Source organism: Chroicocephalus ridibundus, chromosome 3, assembly GCF_963924245.1.
Source record: "Chroicocephalus ridibundus chromosome 3, bChrRid1.1, whole genome shotgun sequence".
Taxonomy (NCBI): Eukaryota; Metazoa; Chordata; class Aves; order Charadriiformes; family Laridae; genus Chroicocephalus; species Chroicocephalus ridibundus.
Genome location: NC_086286.1, coordinates 78562674 through 78583262, shown reverse-complemented (window position 1 = coordinate 78583262; position 20589 = coordinate 78562674). Strand labels below are relative to the sequence as shown.

At 47.3% G+C, this 20589-nt stretch overlaps 1 protein-coding gene across 1 annotated transcript; it reads left to right on the top strand.

The window, feature by feature from the left end:
* The first annotated feature begins 17902 nt into the window (after window positions 1-17902).
* On the top strand, window positions 17903-19419 carry GPR6 (G protein-coupled receptor 6). The gene has a single exon (XM_063331101.1). The coding sequence runs from the start codon at window positions 18056-18058 to the stop codon at window positions 19055-19057; it is 1002 nt and encodes a 333-aa protein (XP_063187171.1). The 5' UTR covers window positions 17903-18055; the 3' UTR covers window positions 19058-19419.
* Window positions 19420-20589: the final 1170 nt, after the last annotated feature.

The following is a 20589-nucleotide window of genomic DNA, read 5'->3' as shown; positions in this document are numbered from 1 at the left end:
GAGGTCCCTTCCAACCCTATGATTCTATGATTCTTCCTACCTCCCCATCTAACAACAGTTTCTTTGCTACACTCACCTGTGGGCAGAGCGTAGCAGCTAGATACCGAAGCCATCATTTCTAGGTGGGGATGTAGGCAGGGAAGAAAGCCAGTGTGGGAACCAGAAGGAAGCAAAAGCAATTGCCCGGAGTCCCGGTGCTGTGCCTGCAGGCACCACATTCCTCGGGCAGTGAAACGAAGCCTGCACCATTGCTTATGTGTTGGTACCATGTGTTCTAGCACCTCTTAGATGTTTGGATAATATTTTCTTTTTAGTGCCAGTAAGCAACATGGAGACTTTAATGTCGGTTTTATTGAGCTGGGATTCCTGTCGGACATGATGTGGTCCGGCAATGGTTCTGGGGTAGGACTTGGGGATCTTCTCTCTGGTTCCCAGTGCTGGTGCTGGCTAATTCGCAGGGATGGATAAAATCACTTTTGTAAATATTTTGGCATATGGAATAGAAGGAGTCTAGGTAAGTGATAACACATTGTACAAAGATGCTGTAAATGATCTAGAAAAATAAGTAAGGAATGTCTCCTGGTATCAAACATGGATCCTGCACCACAGACACGCACAAGGGAGCTCTCTAGAAGCTGCCTTTCATGGTGATGGTTGGGATGTGCCACAGCATCCAACCTGTAACAATGCTGCTTGAGATAAGCGCTAAGTGAACAGCATTTTACAGTGTTTGTGGCCATCCCAAACCCCCAGCTCACTCCCCACCACATAAAAGACTCTGTGTATGTTATGGGGCTACTTCAGGTATGTATAAGGAGGTTCACATCGTCTGCCTGCCTTGGGTTACTGCTTAGGGACCTGCAAGTGCCAGGAGGTGGGTGGTGTTATACATGGGCCAAAGTCCCACCTGCTGCTTCTCCTGCTAACAAACACCTCTGCTCTTGTTCTGTGCTTTTGCTCATGTTGTCCCTCAATTGACAATTTTGTTGACTTTCCAACAGTGCAATTTTGACAGTTCAGGTGGTCCATGGCCAAGATTTAGTCAGTGGATTCACGGCCTCAGCCTTTACCACTTCAGACCACAGAGCAACCAACAGCACTGCCAGATGTGACCTTCTGCACCAACTAACTGCAAGGAGAACATGAAATCAGATGTTTCCCTGGTATTCCCTGGCATAGGGGCACCAAGTCCAGGGAATCCTGTGTTTATTTCAGGTGCTGGTGGGAATGTGCTGTAATCATTCTCCCCATCCTCTTTTCACCACAGCTTCCTCTCATCTGCCTGGTGTTGATGACCCACTTGCTTTCACTCACATATTTACAGTCTTTTGTCCTAACATCTCCCTGCTGTTCTGTTCTCTACATCTCCACCAACTGATGGTGGCCCCTTGCATCCCTGGCCTGGGGCTTGCAGAAGTTGGGGCACACCGATGTATCTGGGCTGTAAGAGGGCACAGGGAAAGGAGACCAGTAGCATGGTCTTGGGCTCATAGTTAGGTAGTTTAGGTGGCCATTGCTGATGGCTTGTGTATTTAGATTGATGGAGAATCCAGCATGGATTTGCAAGAGAAATTTCTTATTTCTTCCCACCCAACCATTAACTAACGCTACAGGAACACTGTATTTTTTGAGTCGAATGAGTTGGGGCTCAGTCTGACCAGGCATGAAAGAACTTTCTGCTTAAGCAATAAGGAACTTAACTTGCTCTCAGAGCAGAGAGTTCAATAAACCACACATTGATCTGAGAACAAAATCACTTAACTTCAGGAAAAGAGGAGGTATGTTTTTCTGAACTGGAGTTCCGTTACCACTGAAGGCCCATCTGCTTAGATAAATTGACTTCTAGTGACTTCAAAATCACAGAGAAGATAAGGTCTGGTCAATAGGTTAACAAATAATTTCAAGGAGTACAGGCATTGCTGACCTAGCCACAACCAGACAAAGGCCATTGCGGAAAATGTCAGTAAAACCCAGGATGAAATAGTGCAGGTTAAGGATGAATCATCAAGAGTTAATGATATTTATTTTTTAAGGTTACTCAATAGGAAAGCACTGACTTACATTTGGTTTGAATTTTGAGTGGTTTGGCTTACCCTTCACTTATTTTGAGCTGAAAATACGCCTAGTTTAGAGTGTTTATCCTGCAGAATCTGTAACACATTATCCATCATACATCACACATGGTGCACACAGGCATAATAATTACCAGACCATGCAACCCGTCACAGCCCCTGTGCATTTTCCTCTGAAATGTATCCCAGGAATCGTGCGCATTTATGGAACACTTAGAGGCACGTGCACCTCAGATTGTGGTTGCGCTTCCAGCTTTGCTTCTCAGGGGCAGCATAGGTGGCGGTGGTATCCACTGCGCTTCCCTGACCATGTCCAGAACCCTGGTTTTGGTTGCTATGCCTTTGCTGAGCTTCACTCTTTGGGCTGAAGCTTTTCATGGCAGAGCAGCCAGAAAATCAGAGCTGTTGTTCTCATGCCCTCCCTTCAATGCATATTACTGTCTGCTATAAAGATATGGCCCACCCTTTATATATATAAAATATATCATATATATCATATCATATTATATACATTATATATATTCTATCATATAATATCATATGTTTATATAATAACCACCCAAGCTAGATAAGCCGTATTGTTCGCCCTAGTACACCTAGGAGAGGAGCCAGATGAGCAGCCTTTTAATAGGACAGTATTGTTTCTTCATTTGGGCAAGTATTTCACCATTGTTGGGAAGAAAAAAAAAGGTATTTTAAGATCCCACACGTGTCGTTTAGCCTTGATTAGGATCCTGAGGGCTCCGTACTATGGGCTTTCTGTCAATGGCCCTGCTTAAATACTTACAGACAAGCATGTGCTTAAGTGCTTTGCCGATGGAGGGCCAGAGCACTTGGCAGCTTGCTGGGCTGAGCCTCTCCCTCTCCTCTCTGCCAGGCACGGCGCTGGGAGGGAAGGAGTTCAACTATGCCCTTCAGCCATAACTACTTAAAAAAATCCAAGGGAGGGGAGAGAATGAAGCCAAACCAACCGACAGGCAATGGAACACCTTGAAGGGTGACTTCTATCACCTTTATCCTCCTTCGACCATCTTTACATCACAGAATCATAGAATAGTTTGGGTTGGAAGGGACCTTTAAAGGTCATCTAGTCCAAACGCCCTGCAGGGACATCTTCACTTAGACCAGGTTGCTCAGAGCCCCGTCCAACCTGACCTTGAATGTTTCCAGGGTTGGGGCAACTACCACCTCTCTGGGCAACCTGTTCCAGTGTCTCACCACCCTCATTGTAAAAAAATTCTTCCTTATATCTAGTCTAAATTTACCCTCTTTTAGTTTAAAACCATTACCCCTGGTCCTATCGCAACAGGCCCTGCTAAAAAGTCTGTCTCCATCTTTCTTATAAGCCCCCTTTAACTACTGAAAGGCTCCAATAAGGTCTCTCTGGAGCCTTCTCTTCTCCAGGCTGAACAGCCCCAACTCTCCCAGCCTGTCCTCATAGCAGAGGTGCTCCAGCCCTCTGATCATCTTTGTGGCCCTCCTCTGGACCCATTCCAACAGGTCCGTGTCCTTCTTAAGTTGGGGGCTCCAGAGCTGGACGCAGGACTCCAGGTGGGGTCTCACCAGCGTGGAGTAGAGGGGCAGAATCGCCTCCCTCGACCTGCTGGCTGTGCTTCTAGCAATTAGCTGGTCATGTCCTAGCAATTATATTGATTTCAATGGAGTAAGATGCTCTGTGGCATATATTTAGCAGACTGTGGCCGTGGCTAAAAGCAGTGTATACACTCATAGATTATTCATAGGGTAGGTAAAGAGCTACGGTATGAACTGACTGAAGGTAACTTGAAGATGACTATAGAGAAGTCCAAAACCCAGCACAACCCTGAAGATCCAGACTACAGGCCTGAAGACCAGGCCAGTGGGGCATACCTTTTTCTTCATACCCTGCCTTGAATCTTGTTTAGATGGAAGAAAGGAATTTGACTATTTGGCCATCAGAAGAAAAAAATGTCAAGGGCACACAGCGGCTGCGTTTGGCATGGGTTGGGTTCCCTGCACACCAACACATGTATTTCTGGGGATGGTTTCCTCGATCAAGAGACAAGAGAGTTACCATGCGCAGACCTCAAAGGTGTTTAATGCAATGTAATGCAGTGTGTAGCAACAGCTTGAAATGACAGGAGCATTGAAACCCCCCTGCAGCTGCTTCTGGCTTCAGTGAACACACAAGAGGACAGTATCAGGACTTTTTTTTTTTTAAATTTCCTAACAGGGGGTAAAACCACCTGCATTAAAGTGAGAGGCTAGACCACAAAATTCTGATTTCTCTGAGCTGACTACGTAAATGGGTCTTGACACTGGGTGCTTGTAGCACCGTCCTGGTACTGTAAGCAGAGAATGGGGTGGACTGGCACCCCCGGGAACGGGGTATGGTTGCCCCTGAAGGACCATCAAGGAAGGTGCTGTCAGCACCATTGGAGCAAGGAGAGATTCATGGGCTTGTAGCAACATAATAAAGGGGAACAGCTGACCAGAATCAGCATTTAATAAGTTTATTCAGCATCTTTTGAACACAGCTGCCCTATTGCTGCATATTTTTTTTCCACAGTCCTGGAAATAATAACCTTTATTTAAGTGCTTATATTCAGCCATATCAGCACTGCATGTTCCAGCATTAAGGCTTTGAAAGGAAAATTTGATATGAGACGATTATTTGCTAAGCCATCAGGTTCAAAAGTAGATTTTTAGAAATAGGCATGACCAGAGTTGTTTTTTAAAAGTGACCGGCAAACAGCTTTTTGAAACTCAGCAGCTTTGCCTTTTCGCTGTGCGCTGCCTTGTATTCAGCAGCATGAGGAACCAAGTTCATTTCTGAGCACTGACGTCCTCAACCCTTGCCGTCCTTTCCCATTACTCTTCAAAGTAATTGTTCGAGGTTTTCAGGTGTCCCACCTGTGACTTTGCAAGACCCAACTGATTTTGGGGAATAATAATATTATAAACTGTATCATGTTAGGAGACATTTTTTCACTGAAAGGGTTATTAAACATTGGAATAGGCTGCCCAGGGAGGTGGTGGATTCACCATCTCTGGAGGTGTTTAAAAAAAGGGTAGATGGGGCACTGAGGGACATGGCTCTTGTCAGGGTAGGCTAAAGGTTGGACTCGATGATCTTAAAGGTCCCTTCCAACCTCAACAATTCTATGATGGTTACAGTTGGGTCTCCCTTTTGAATCTTGCATATGCTAAAGTCAAGTACTCCAAAATAAAGGAAAGCATATTTTTCTGCATTTTGGTGCTAAAAATAAATGACTCTGTAATGAAAGGCATTGTAGGCAGCATTAAATTGATGCTAAACATAATTAAAATGCATTCTTAAACTCTTCAGCTTGGATTTTTGGTGACTCATCCAGTGCTTTTCTCTCTGTATCCAGATATTTTCGGAGCATGGATGAATTCCAAGTATGAAGTCTCCATTTAGTCAGGACAAAAGCGGTAACAGCAGGTTGGGGAAGGGACCGAAATAAAGGCAAATTTATATTGGCGGCTTTGATGAAGATGGTTCCATCTTTTGTGCCTCAGCATCTCGACTCCCTGCTCTCCCAAGAGAAGGGTGTAGCAGCAGTGGCTGGGACACGCTGCTTTTTCTCATGTGCTGTTGAGCGAGGATTTGCAGCTCCCTCCTCCCGCTGCAGCCTGTGCTGCCCTACTCGGGCACCGTGTCATGCAGCAAGGCACAAGCCCCCTGAAAAGCTGCCCTGGGATAGCTACATCCCCAAATCTCTGCTCCCCGTGCCTTTGTGCTGCTGCTTGGATAGCTGGCATCCATGGTGCAGACCCACAGGACTGATGATCCCGTGTCTGCTTCTGTGTTTAAAAATATACAATCGTTATTTCCACTCACCGGGGACAAATGGTTTATTAATGCTTCTTGGGGTTGAAGTTTTAAACCCCTAAATGGTTCAGAGACTGAGACTCCACACCAGCCACAGTATGATTAAGGCAATGGTACCTGTGTGGGATCCTGCTGGTACGGCGCAGAGTTATTTTATGAAGTCCTTTGGGTGTTCAAATTCATCCCACATCTCTCCTTCCTTCCCCACAATCCCCAAATGATCAGGAATAATCTGGATTTCTTGAGCTGCAAAGCTTCTCAACACATTTTCTTCTCAGCCTTTTGTTTGCCGTGGGCAGGAGCGAGCTGTTCCTTCTTGTTCTGATTCATCTTGAGGCCACGAGGGCTGCAGCCTGCTTGCTCCCGCCAGGACCGGCACAGCCCCCAGCCCTGCCTGTCCCTGCTTAGCCCAGTGCCGAGGGATTTGGGGCTTGTTAGTGCCATTTGCCAGGGTCTATAGCCTCCCAGGTCGCGTCTTGTCCGCTGAAATGCCCAGTCCTGCAGTTAAACGCCCTTTATTTAAGATCTCTCTTGGTATCAGCCATTGCTGCCGCTGGGCACTGAGGCTCCCCGTGAGCCGCAGGCATTCAGCTCTGTTGCGCGTGCACGGACATGGGGCTGTGATCCAGAGAAAGGACCTACCTAGACATATTTCAACGCAAAATCAACTCCCACCTGGGAAAAACCCGTGCTCCCTTCAGTCCATGAGACTACGTCCTGCAAATAAAATCCCAGACCTGTTTGTGCCAAATCTCAGCCACTGGGCCAGAGGCTTGCAAAGGGCACGTGCCCTGCGACACCCTCCCCACCTTCTCTTGTCATCCCACTCACTGCATTTCTCTCTATAGCTGTAATTTTTATCATCCACCTGCCTCTGCCCTACCAACAGCTGCTGGCTGTGGGGGTTTGCTGTCTTTCAGCTCGCTTCTGCCGGGATGGAGATCAAGTCATCCCTGTACAGGGATTTCAGGCAATTCCTTGAAAATGCAGGGGCAGCACAGCGCAGGCTCCTCTGGTTGGTACAAAAGCAATGCGGCGTGAGCGAAGGATGAAATCCCTGTGTACAGGTGCACTTCTGGCACTGTTTGTCCATCCGCAACAGGCTGCCGAGGAGCAGCTCCTGCATTTGAGGAGGTCCAAGGGGTGAAAAGCCCGAGTCCCCGAGGAAGTAGAAGATTTTTCTGTGCTGGTCACCTTTGCATCACATTCCTCCCCTTGCCCAGTAACTGTGCTTTCCTCTCCAGTCGCTCAGCTGTTCACTTCCAGGATTTTTTAAAGGTCCCTGGTGCTGCACAAGAAAGGAAAGGAGCAAATGGGGAGGTTAGAAATGGAGACATCTGATGCAACCCGTGAGAGCATCGTTGGACCGGCACCTCTGATAATGTTCAGATACATAATAGAGGTGCATATCCCCACTACTAGAGATTAGATCAGTTAGATCATTACTTGGGTAGATTAAAAAAAAAAGTTCTTTAACTGTGAATATTATTGGAGAAAGCTGAGAGATAACCAATGAAGAAAACACCATTCGTAGTCTATCAGTGACACACACACACACACGCACGCACACACACAAAAAGCTTGTGCTTGATTTTGGCACTGCACATCAACTCCAAACCAGCAACAAGGAGGTCATTGCGAACACACGAAGGGATGCTCCCCTGAAAATGAGCTTCACGTCTTTTTCAAGCCAGCCCTGAAACCTTCCCCTGCTCCCATAGCAGGGCAGCAGCTGGGCACGGCACGGGGATGTGTGGGAATGCAGGAGTGGCTCATCTCTCAAATTGTACTGGAATACTTTCAGATAAATCTTTTCACCTTGAGAGTGACAACTAATTTAGAAAGTTGTCTTGATGGTCTACAAAATGTCTTTACCTAGAGATGAACTCTGACCCTTTGGACATTTTAAAATAAACATTTGTACACCCTTAGACAATAAATATAAGCAAAGCCACATTAGCATTTTAAATGTCAAAAAGATAGGGGAACATAATTTTTTGAAAACTCTTACCAAGTAAGCTGCTTTTTTGTATCTCTTGACTCCCATGAAGAATTCACAACAAGGTTTTCTGAACAATTTAGTTCCAATACCAAAGTTACTGAACAATTTGCTCAGGGAATGGTATCTGAGAATAAACGGTGGTGTTCTTACCATCAACGAATAGCTCTTTGTGAGATAGTCTGAGGTACAGTACCAGTGGTTTAACATGAAAAGAGAGACTAGGCTCTACCTGAATTTTATTTGGCTAATGTGTAACTGCGAGGAGCAGGAGGGCAACAGTCAAGAAGTGCTTCAGAGCTTATGGAAATCTCTGTCTCGTGTTTGATGGTACAAAGGTTGCCCCAAAGCCACCGGCACTGGGATGGAGTAGACAAGACACTGTGAAGCTCAGTGCGCAACGTCCTCCCGCAGCGCAAAGGGGGCTCGGACGGGACAGAAATGTCACTGCTAATCCACTCCTGCGTGGGCAGCGCAGGCAGAGTGGGGCTTTGCCTCCTGCCTGGCACCACCTGCACGGCGAGAGGTGGCATGTGGGGAGGGCAACGAGACGGGGGGACCTCCAGCCTCCAGATGATGGGGTTCCCCCTCCCAGCCATAGCGCTGCCATGGGGTTGGACCCCCTTGCCGTAGGTCTGTGCTGCTGAATTTGTTTTGGCTGGCAGGTCGGCTTTTGGTTTTCCACCTGTAAGGTGAAAATCAGGATCTTGTGGTCATTGCGAACCTCATCTACAGGACTGACTTCTCATAGGGATCTTCTTGAAGAGTAGGACTTGCGCATTTTCTTTTTCTCCATGTGTGGGTGCACAATGTGCAGGTGTGTGTGTGCGCATATAAATAAGGCCTAATAATATCATATAATTAATTCCTCCCGTTGCTATGGGAACACACACTTACTACTGCATCAAGCGTGTGCTGCAGAGGTAAGTGACAAGGCCGACGTCGGAGCAGATCTTTGGGCTGATCTTCTAACACATTTCCTTTTTCAAAGCAGACCAGGAAAAAATCAGACTGGAGTGCCTGAAGCCCACAGGTGCAAATGGGGAACCGGCGATCTTTTCCTAACTTGCAAACGAACCAATCTTCACACCTAATATTAGCAAGCCCCACCTGGCATGCCAGCCTGCACCTGGGGCTGCTTCCCAAGGAGAGGAGCGGTGGGCTGGCAGGAGGAGGCAGCACAAAGCATCTGCCCTTTCAACGCCTCTCAGTGATTCATTGGGTTGGGGGAGAAAAAAAACCCCAAGCCCCGAAACCCACCTGAGGAGCAGAGGCTTGCAGGGTGGCTAAGGGTCCCAAAGTCACGCTCCTCCACGCCAGGTGGGGTTTGCTCCTGGGCTATCGGTGCTCTCAAATCAGTGTCCCTATGGTGGATGGCAGATGTGCACGCAACCATCCCCCCGCCACCGATGGGCACTGTTTTGGAGGCATTGTGGTCCAAATGGTCTGGTGGTAAGGAAACCTCTGCCCTCACCACCACCACCACCCCCGCGCTGAGGGGCTGGGGGGCGTCTCAGAGCAGCAATCTCAGCTTCCTCCTCTCTGTTCGCAGCAGAGAGCGCGGTATTCACCCATAACTTCACCAGCAGGGCCATATGGCTGTCTTTCTGGCATGCACAGCTTAGAGCCCTCCTCCTGAGATGGGCAGGTCGCCTCAGGGACATTTTCTTCCTTTCCATGGTCACAGCAGGACCACAAGTCCTCTAAGTGGAAGGACCTTTTTTCTCCTTTCTTTTGATTTCTAGTCCAAATCTGAGCATGGTGCGGCTCACGTCCAGCCAGCAGCCCCAGACAGGCAGCCTGAGCTGGAGCCGGGGACACCGGCCACCGCCCTGCCTGCTGTGGGATATTTGTGGGGACAGCTTTGTTTTGAAGAGTTTTCCCTGCGCCGACCGTCCCCACTATGGCACATTGAGTAGGTATTAGCCATTGTGCTCAGAAAAGGTTCGGGGCTCTTAGGGAAGCACATGAAAAACATTGAAATGGCCGATTGTCCCTTTAGCAGGGCAACTGCCTTTAAATAATTTGTTATTAATAAAAATATGGTTCCTAGCATCAAATCAAGTCAACAGCTAAAAAAAAAAGAAAAGTGTAACTGACTTGCTGGACCCATTGCAAAACGTTCTTTATCACTTGTTTTTCAAAATCATGTTCCATCACGTTGGGTTTGCCACTCTCTTTATAATCTCTTTACAATCTCTTTACAATCTTATGACAATCTTACGACAATCTTACTGAAGATTGCCCAGGCTCTGACACAGGGCCTTGCCTTGCAAGCCCCCCAGGAGCGTGCTTCGAAGGGTAACCAACAGTTCGAATGCAGAAGTTACGTGAATGAAACAATATTGTGAACAGAAGCGGGGGGGCACCAAGGTTTCCACCGTTAAACTCACGTTCCCAGCCGTTGCATTACACTTTGGAAAACCGGCCATTTTAAAGGCCTAAATATACATCTGAGCGGTTGGTATTGCATTCTGTTTGCACAAGGTAAATGTCAACAGAGCCTGACCAGGGATACCTAGGCAACAGCTAATTTTTAGGTCAGTGATTAACTCTTCTTTGTCAGAACATAATTTACCATCAAATTATCTCTAGCTGAATATAGCCGGGGTTAAAAAGGCCTTCTTGCTATTTTTAGACACCGAAAGCCATTGTTATTGGTGGCAAGTGATATTTTCTACATTTTCTCCGGGCTGAAATACTGATGTTCACAAGGGGAGCAGTCTCTTAGGGAGGCTCAACCCCTACCCTGGGATTCCCAAGGAGAGGAACCGAAGGCTCAGCTCAGCCGCTACACACCATGACACTGTGCTTGTGGCCATAGCAGGGAGCAATCGATTTTTATTTTTTATGGCACATATACACACTTCCTTGATTAGATAAAAAGTGGATGCTACCAATTAGCACATATATCAACAGCTGAGTAAAGTATCGATGCTCGACCTGCGTTTTGCTCCTTGCCTCCCTCCCCAGAGCACTTTGCTACCTTCAGCTCTTCAGACTCCCTCATTTTTTCCTGAACTTCCAGCTAGTGACTCAACCCATAATTTCAGATTTAAAGCTCTTTATATTCCAGCACTGTGTTTCAAACCCATTCTGCTATCTCACAGGACTCTTTGGAAATAATAGTGAAAACGGGATAGCGTATATTAAAAGGTCGTTCTGGCGTTCACCTCAGGAAACAGGCCCCTCCGCAGGGATACAGAGACTAAGCAATTTTCCTTCTGCCTGGAAAAACTACTCATTTGTGATCTACATCAGTACGAACACTTTTCGGGGGCGGTCCCAGACAAATGGCTATTACCCCACTGGGTGTAGTATCCTGCACTTGCTGCTGCGAAGCCGAGCGTGTGCTCCTGTATGGGGTGAGGAGGAGGGGACTGGGCTGGGTGCCCGCGGGACAGCCATGGGCTTTGCTTGCTGCCAACACCCGAGCGTCGCTCTGCCCCTGGATCCTCCCCAGCTTTTGCTGCTGCCTTGGGAGATGTAACCGTCCCGGCCCCTCCGCTCTGCCCTGGAGGCACCCTGCGATGCTAATAACTTCAACCTTGCCACCTTCACTTTTATATTAAAGCTGACACCACCAGAAAAAAAATAAAAAAAAGTTTTCTGAGAATTTACAATTCTCTTTTACTGCCACAGCTAAATAATCACCAATTTGTTTCTTGCTGGCAGAGACCCAGGCTGTTGAGCAATAACAGGCTTGTTTTGAAGTTGCTTTAATTTGTTCTCTTAGAAGAAATGTCTTTGCTAAGTGTTGCCAAGCTGACATGTAAAGAAACACAAAACTATATTCATATCTGGAAGACTCAAATAAGACATGTAAAGCACTCAACGTTATTATAATGAGGGTATTGGTTTCAACCTGAGTCATTAATGTCTCTGGAAAATGTCTACTTTCACATATAATACATTTGGCTGGGATGTACGGATTTGTGCCTGTGATGCCAAATTCCCAGGCCAAGCCCCCCAGGACAGCATTCCCACTGGTGGGCAGGGACCTTGCTTTCTCCTCATACTGTGCCCCACTACTGAAGGTACAGCCTTCCTCTCTGCAGCAGCTCTTCACCCGCTTTCTTGCCATTAACAAACAAAATCCTGTCTTTTCTTCTGTGTCTTTTTCGTACGCAATCTTCTCTGATGTCTAGGACGTCCCTCACTACAAGAAGGACACTGAGTTGCTGGAGCATGTCCAAAGAAGAACAGTGAAGCTGGTGAGGGGTCTGGAGAACAAGTCCTCTGAAGAGAGGCTGAGGGAGCTGGAGTTGTTTAGCCTGGAGAAGAGGAGGCTGAGGGGAGACCTTATTGCTCTCTATGACTACCTGAAAGGAGGATGTAGAGAGGTGGGGATCGGTCTCTTCTCCCAAGGAACAGGCAATAGGACAAGAGGAAATGACCTCACGTTGTGCCAGGGGAGGTTTAGATTGGATATTAGGAAAAATTTCTTCACTGAAAGGGTTCTCAAGCATTGGGACAGGCTGCCCAGGGAAGTGGTTGACTCACCATCCCTGCAGGTATTTAAAAGATGTGTAGATGTGTCGTTTAGGGATATGGTTTATTGGTGGACTTGGCGTGATAGGTTAATGGCTGGACTTGATGATCTTAAAGGTTTTTTCCAACCTAACTGATTCTGTGATTCTATGTTTTCTTATCGTTTAGTCGTTTGCATTCTAGTATTATTTGCATTATCGTTTGCATTCTAGTATCTGGAAAAGTTCTCAAACTCGCTGTTAACTTTAATGAAAAAAATATATCTATGGCCTCCTGTGTAGTAACTAATCAGCAACTTATAGGATCACATGAAACAACGCAAACATTTTAGTGAAATAAATTTGCAGCTTGTTTTTACAAAGCCGCAAAAAGACATTGGTTAGGTAAACTCAGGACTCCCTCACTTGGATGTGCAGAAAAGCCCTTGAACAATTTAAAGGCTAGTTTGAAGCCATTTAAAAACTTGAGGAGAAGTGCTTTGGAAAAGTTTAAAAGAATGAAACCAATAAAAGACCTTGTTCCATTGCACCTGATGACACATCTAACAATGAATGACCTTTGCCGCTGCTGATTTCTTTCCATCAACAGAACAAGCGGGGTAAGGAAGGAAAAATTGCAAAATATGTGTATTTAGCTTCAGTATATTCATCACTAATCTCTAGAAATAAACAGAGTGGACCAGAGGCTATCTTTTTTAATAAAGGTAAGCAATGACTGTGCCTTTCCTAACAAACTCTCTACAAACCCATGTGGAGCTCATTTAGCATCCAAGTGTTGCTGGCAAATGTTATTCCTTCGGAAGCTAAGCCAGGTGCTTTGGCTTAGCCTAGCTGGCTGGTGGAAGCGGGCTGACAGATGTGGAGATTGCTAAGCAGATGTGTAGGTTGCTCTCGTAGTCACTGGGTCCCTACCAAAAGATGGTAGGAAAGCTCAAGCACCTGAAAAAAAAGAATTCTCTGGGTGGTGAGCACTCAGAAGAGGCGCCTCCCAGGGGAGAGTCCCTGCCTGACTAAGCTTAAGCGGTCAAAGCTGCATCAAAAAGTTATCCCATCTGAAGAGGGAGCGGTAGGAGGAGAAGGGCTCATAGCCTGGGACCCTGCCACTGTCATCCACAGGCAGAACTGGCAGCTGCCGAAGCTGTGGGATGGGACAGGGAGAGAGGAGGCTGGGTGGGAATCCCACCCCCCGAAGGAAAAGGGCTGGAGGAAGGCTCTCACTTTAAATTGTTGCAAAGTCCTTTGAGAGCCACAAGTGAAAGCTCAAAATAGTGTTCACTGTGCTTCTGTCTGTTTTTCCGTACATACCTGCATTTATATTTTCTTCTCAGTGAAAACGGAATGCACGATAGCTCAAACTCTGCACTTTTCAACTTAAGGTCCAGTCTGAATTCATCCCTGACAATAAGTATTTGTTGCGCTATTTAAAGCAGATTTGCACCTGCTTATGTAAAGTTTGTCCCTGCACTTTCTACTCGTGATTCAGAGACTACATAAGACATAGTTCCACTTTCCAAAGCACCCATAAAATCCACTGGCGCAATGCAGCTTTGTGAATGCAACAGAGTAAACCATGATTTTCATCCCAAGCATCCCAAGAAAAAGCACGGCGGTTGTGTTCATGTGTTTCTGCGGTCCCATATAGCCTCAGGGTGCAAGTGAAATAGATTTTACAGACATGCAGGCTGTTTTCTGGACAGTATGTGTGCGAGGGACAGAGCGGCCAGGCAGCTGAACACTCATCCCAAGGGGACTGATGGCACGGTGAGCGCTCCACCAAGAAACCCAGTCAAGGACCGTGTGAGAAACACAGCGTGTGGCGGAGAAACGGGACTGTGTAGGACGCGACTGAAATTCTAAATGGTGCCTGAACCCCTCTGAGGTTTATGTCATCAGTAGGTTTTGCAATACAGCCTGTTTGCAGGTGGACACCTGTGTAAATCGGACGGATCAGCCAGGGAGGTATCGTTAGTGAGGACCTAGTCATCGGTGACACCAGATGACGAGGCTGAGTTCACCGAGTCAGGAAAATGACAAACCTGAAGAGGTGCCTAAATGGAACGCTAAGAGTTTAAAACATCTTTTCACGCCAGCTGTGTAGAAATCTCCGAAATGCCAGCGCTGGTTAGCTCACCATCTGTGTTATCCCCCTCTCTCTTCCCCTCCTCCTGCCTTTATTTTAAGGCTTCTTTATGTTGCCAGAAGAAAAATGACTCCTCAATATTTTCAGCGTGTTATTGGAAAGATAAATTTTGAAGTGCTTTTTTTTTGGTTCCAACTCATGCTATGTAAAGCACATATAATAATACTTAACATTTACTCAGCCTACTTATTAATCATTAAGGAATACCAACTATCAAAATAATCCATAGTTAACCGAAATTAAATAATCACATATTAAAATTACACCACAATATTGCTCAGCCCTCAGAACAGATGGAGAAGTCAAGCAGAGAGCTTTCAGATCATTTATTTCAGCAACTTTTTAATTTTGTTGCTGCTTAATTTTCAGAAATTCGCTAAGATGATTACTGAGTTACATCATACGCTGTGCTTAGGTGTGCGCTGCTGAAGCATAGCTTTTTATTTTTATGGCCTTTTTATTTTTATGGTGAGGTCTGCGGATTCAGTCTCAGTTAGGAAACCAAGGTGAAAACATCTTGGTGCCGGTGCAGGAGGTCTGGCCAGACTTCTCTCTCCGCTGCTCCTTATGGCGCCGTGGTAAATGATCGTGGCTGTCAGATGCCAGCTTTAGCTGCTCTTTGAATCCTCTTTTTCCCTCAAACGGTTAAAATCAAGAGCAATCCAGATGGCTCACCTTTTGTTGGGATGACTGATGCAAGAAGATGTACTGAGATGATAAAAGGTCTTTAACGATAGCTCTGGAAATATAAACAGTTCCCAAGAAGGTGTAACCATTTTAATAAGTGGGGAGCTGGTCACTAACCCTGCCAATTGCTACTGGGCACAGTGAGGGAGATGAGGGAGATGAGGGAGATGCACAGCGCCGCTTGCTGCGCTCAGTGAGAACCTGACGCGGACTGTAAGAGCATCCTCCTCTTGAAAGGGGAAAGGCCCAGAGAAACACAGGGACAAAACAGCCAGAAGAACTCAGAAAACACCTGACAACAAGGAGCAAAGTCAAGCTGGACACAGGCATCTCCCTTTCACAGGCACACTGCAATGCTTGAACAATTCTTTCCCTGAGTGAAATGGGTGACGACAGGCAAGGGCTGTGAGGCTGGGCTGGCTCATAGGTCGAAAACTCTTCTTACGTCTTACTCTGAGATCTTAATGCTCTCACAAGGTTTCACCACATGTGAAATGACTTCTCCCTTGATAGCATGGGCTCTCAATGTTTTCAGTTAAGGAAAAAGTATTCGAGAACATAGAGGTTTAAAATGACCTATATCCAGAATTTAAAAAGCATCCACTACCTTGCGATATACATGCTATTATAGAAAAGACCTGCCACACACTTGTTTCCCAGAGGTAACAGGTTGGTCAAAGATGTGGCAAGTCACCCACAATTGAGACCTTCCGTACCACATCTCATTACTGAAAAGCAGATAAGGTACATGTTTCCCTCTATGCTTTATGGATGACACAAAAATACTGCATATCTTACGGTTTCATTGTGGAGCCCAACTGGTTCCTGTTTATAAACCCGACTTGCTACGTTTGAATGGCACCATTTTTAATCCATTTTGAAAAATGTTTGGAATAAATTGTTCTGTCACAGCCATTCTAATTAGTGTTGAAATAAGTCACCTCTGTTTGGGGGCTAGATTGGGGGATTTCCTCTGGGCAAATCGAAAATTTTACTTTACCTTGGATTTTACCTTGCCTTCTTTTGCTTTGCTCCGCAGCACCCGTTTCTGCACTGGGATTCTTGTGGTCTCAGTCTTAATCTTAATCTTAATCCAAGTGAAGGTTGACCATACCCAGCCTGTTCTCCACTTGGCAAAGGGAATGAGATGATAACACGGCATTTTCTGAACAATAGTGGGGTACCTGACCAAGTGCTTGAGCCATGCAGACTTGCAAACCCTCTTAGACCTTCTTGCAAGTGGTTTTGCTGCAGCTTTAAATGGTGGTGTAATGCCTGCATAGGCATGGGAGAATGTACAGCAGCGGGATGCCACACTGGACAAGGGCTGCGGGCACAAGTTGCAGTGAAGGAAAGTCCCACTAGATAAAAGGGAAAAATCTTCACAGTTGAGGCACAGGTTGTCTGGAGAGGCTGTACAATCTCATTCCTTGGAGATATTCAGACTTGACTGAACGAGACCCCAAGGAAAACCTTTGCACAGTTGATGCTGCCCCTGCTCTGAGCCAGTGATGGGACCAAAGAGGTGCCCCAGACGTGACCTCCATGGGCCCCTTCCAAATTAAACTGTTTTGAGCTTCATGTTTCAGAAATCCTCAGAAGAAATAGCTTTGGTTGTTTACAGAGATACAAGGTGTCTGCAGCTTGTCTTGATAGTGTTTAGCCTGCGGGAGGACAGAGATGGGGATCGATGTGATGGATGCTGACACTCTAATTCCCTTTGAATGTGCCCACTTTTCACCATGGCGCCACCTGTGTGCCATCTTCATTTGGACTGCCCAAGACACTAAACACATTTTCTTCTAATGAGTTTTTCAAAATTGCGTCTAAATGGTTTGCACACTGTTGCCATAACCAAGAGGTCAATTTATTTCCACATTCTTTTGATCAGCAGTTACAGCACAAACGCTCTCCCAGGCTGGGGAGAGCACCTTTTGGCTTGTCCCCTCAGTGCCAGGGGAGCCACGTTTGCTGCAGATGGAAACTGCCAGCTGCCTGCATCCATTTGGCACTGGGTTTGGTGGCAATTGGCACAAGGCAGGTGTCCTTTGCTGCTTCGTTTTGTGTGCTTTAGAGGGGAAAATAACAGTGGCTGCTGGTTCTTTGCGAGGTGCAACGGGTGAGACGAAGAGAAAGCTGGTAATTTTTATGCCCATGCAATCGTGTCTTCTCTGGTTTGACCTTAACACTTTGGGGGACCTCAGGAAATATTCTGGGGGGACCTCAAGAAATCATGCGGATGCTTGCACTGGCAAACAGCTTGTTAACCCTAGAGTCTACGTCGTTCGGGGAGGATAAGCGTGAAGGGGGCTTTTCCACAGCAATTCACAGCGCTGTTTGGAAACGTTTACATTCGGTGGCGTACGAAGCCCCCCGGCGGCTTCAGAGCCATTACGGCAAGTGCTGTACGAACACAAAACTTGCCATCTTCCCCCCAAAAAGGGGTTCGGGTGTCCCTCGAGGCGGAGAAAAACCTATTGCCCAGCGCGAGGAAAAGTCGCAGGGGCAGGAGGGAGCCGGGGGACGGCGGGGAGGGAGAGCTCGTCCCGGGCGGCAGTTTCGCTCCCACCTTCTCCGCTCCCGGAGCGAACGAACACCCCTCGGTGCTCCGCGTCCGTGCCAGCCCCTCCCCCCCTTGTGACGTCAGAGGGGCGGGGCAACCGTTGGAGAGGCGGGGGGCGGAGGGGGTGGTGTCCGGACCGGCGGGAAACTTCCGCGGGTTCAGCACCAGAGACAGCGCAGGGGCGGGCGCGGCGATGCGCGCCCCGCCGCCCCGCCGCCCCCGCGCGCCGCCTCTGCCCCCGCTCCGCCGCCGCGCCGGACCGGGCGGCCATGGACGCACCGGCGGCGCTGAACCACAGCGCAGCGGCCGCCCACCGGCTGCCGGCTGGCAGCGGCAGCGGCAGCGGCGGCAACGCCTCGCTGGAGCTGTCGTCGCGGCCCCCCGCGCCCTCCGCCCTCAACCCCTGGGATGTGATGCTCTGCGTCTCCGGCACCGCCATCGCCTGCGAGAACGCCCTGGTGGTGGCCATCATCTGCTACTCGCCCGCCCTGCGCACCCCCATGTTCGTGCTGGTGGGCAGCCTGGCCACCGCCGACCTCCTGGCCGGCCTCGGCCTCATCCTCAACTTCGTTTTCCAGTACGTGATCCGCTCTGAGACGGTCAGCCTGCTGACGGTGGGCTTCCTCGTCGCCTCCTTCGCCGCCTCCGTGAGTAGCTTGCTGGCCATCACGGTCGATCGCTACCTCTCCCTTTACAATGCCCTCACCTACTACTCGGAGAGGACGGTGCTCTGCATCCATACCATGCTGGCGGGTGCCTGGGGGGTCTCCCTCTGTCTGGGGCTGCTGCCCGTCCTGGGCTGGAACTGCCTCCATGACCGTGCCACCTGCAGCGTCGTCAGACCCTTGACCAAGAGCAATGTGACGCTGCTGTCCGCCTCTTTCTTTGTCATTTTCCTCATCATGCTCCATCTCTACATCGAGATCTGCAAGATCGTTTGCAGGCATGCCCATCAGATAGCTCTCCAGCAGCACTTTCTGACTGCTTCCCACTATGTGGCCACCAAAAAGGGAGTCTCTACCCTCGCTATAATCCTCGGGACTTTCGGAGCCAGCTGGCTGCCTTTTGCCATCTACTGTGTAGTGGGGGATCCCGACTACCCGTCCGTGTACACGTACGCCACGCTTCTACCCGCTACCTACAACTCCATGATCAACCCCATCATTTACGCCTACAGGAACCAGGAAATCCAGAGGTCCATGTGGGTGCTCTTCTGTGGCTGCTTTCAGGCAAAAGTGTCCTTTCGCTCCCGGTCCCCCAGCGATGTCTGAGTGACTTTTCTCTCTGTCGTACCGCACAGAGTGACAATCTACCCAGTGAACTATTACAGTGCCTGTTCTAAACTTCAAACTACGTCGTGAAGTCGTTGGAAACATGCTTAAGTATTAGCACTTTATACATGTTTGTATCGCTGAGAGTGGTTCGGGGTACGGAGTTTGGGGTTCCGTGGAAAAAAAAGTGGTTGTATATAAATTTGCACATCACATTTGTAAAGTGAAGACATTCCGATACTGCTTAATTATAGCACCTTATTTCTAGCTGCTGACCTGCCAAAACAGTGTTGCCTTTCTGAAGGGCAGAGAGAAAGACAGTGATATTTGTGTTGTATTTGTACATGTGTGTGTGTTGGGGGGGGGGGCGTACGTATGTATGTGTGTATCTGTACTTCGCTGCACAATATCGATAAATTATAACATTTTGTATACAAATAAAAACATTTAAGAGGTAATATAAGTTTGTGTGTTTAGATGCTTTTGGAAATAAGAGGGCTTTCAAACCTGCCAGTTGAGCAAAGTCCCTTTGTTTACTTTTGAAAGCTCCCCATGTAACTCTGCCTGGAGAGATCATCATTCACTATGGAGATGAAATTCTGCACCAAGAAAGGCACCTTCCTGCTTGTTTGTTTGTTTGTTTGGTCTCTTCTTTACTCTGGCAAAGAGAGAGTAATGAAGAGCACAAACTCCTTTTTATTCTCCAGCAACAAAAGAAACACAAACCCAGTCAAACAGGCTGCTAAGTACAGTCATTCTCCAGGTTTGCAGTAGCTTTCATTTTCAGGTTATAAGTTAGCCCTTTATGATAATGCTCCATTAAAAAGTTAGCAAACTGTGGGGAAAAATCTCTAAGCTAGGCTCCTTTTTTCCTCTTTTAGTCTAACCCTGGAGGGGAGAAAAGGAAAAAAGAAAACAAGTCACAGCCTTCTTTCCTAAAAGCCTGTAAAATGCCACAATAGATTGACTTTCCTTATCAAGTGCAGTTCTGAGGGGAACCTGAGTTGTTTTTCCCCTCCTTTTTTTGGACTGCATGCTGTAGCAAAATCATTTAAGTGCATCTTTGCTGTCTGCCTGTCTCGGAGCAGTGCACAGTTTTCTGATAATCCCACAGTTTAGTGGCTTCAAAGAGCCCATGAGAGGTCAATGTTGTTCAGAGTTCAGAAACACTTCTTCACTCAGGTTCAAATTCACCGGCGACTGATTATTTAGAGCAATAACACCCACAGCAGATTTCAGAAGCACTGCTGCTGCTTATTTATTTATAGTTAGGCTGCATTTACATCCTGGTTATGTTATAGTTTATCACTATCATTTCAATTTTTATTTAAGGGCTGAAACAAATTACTTTCACGCGCACAGTACCGTATAAAAAGTTTGGACTAATGTGTTTCCCAGCTTATGACTGGGCAATGCATAAAGCATTTGCGGGCTGGAGCAGCTGGGGCCACAAGGATCCCATAAGCCTCAGTGAGGCTGTGAATCAGTAATGCTGTATTTACGTGGGGGCAAGTATTATGAAAAACAGTATA

What these genes read in the sequence shown, in the direction of transcription:
- GPR6 (XM_063331101.1), top strand. Translation starts at nt 18,056, where the DNA reads ATGGACGCACCGGCGGCGCTGAACCACAGCGCAGCGGCCGCCCACCGG.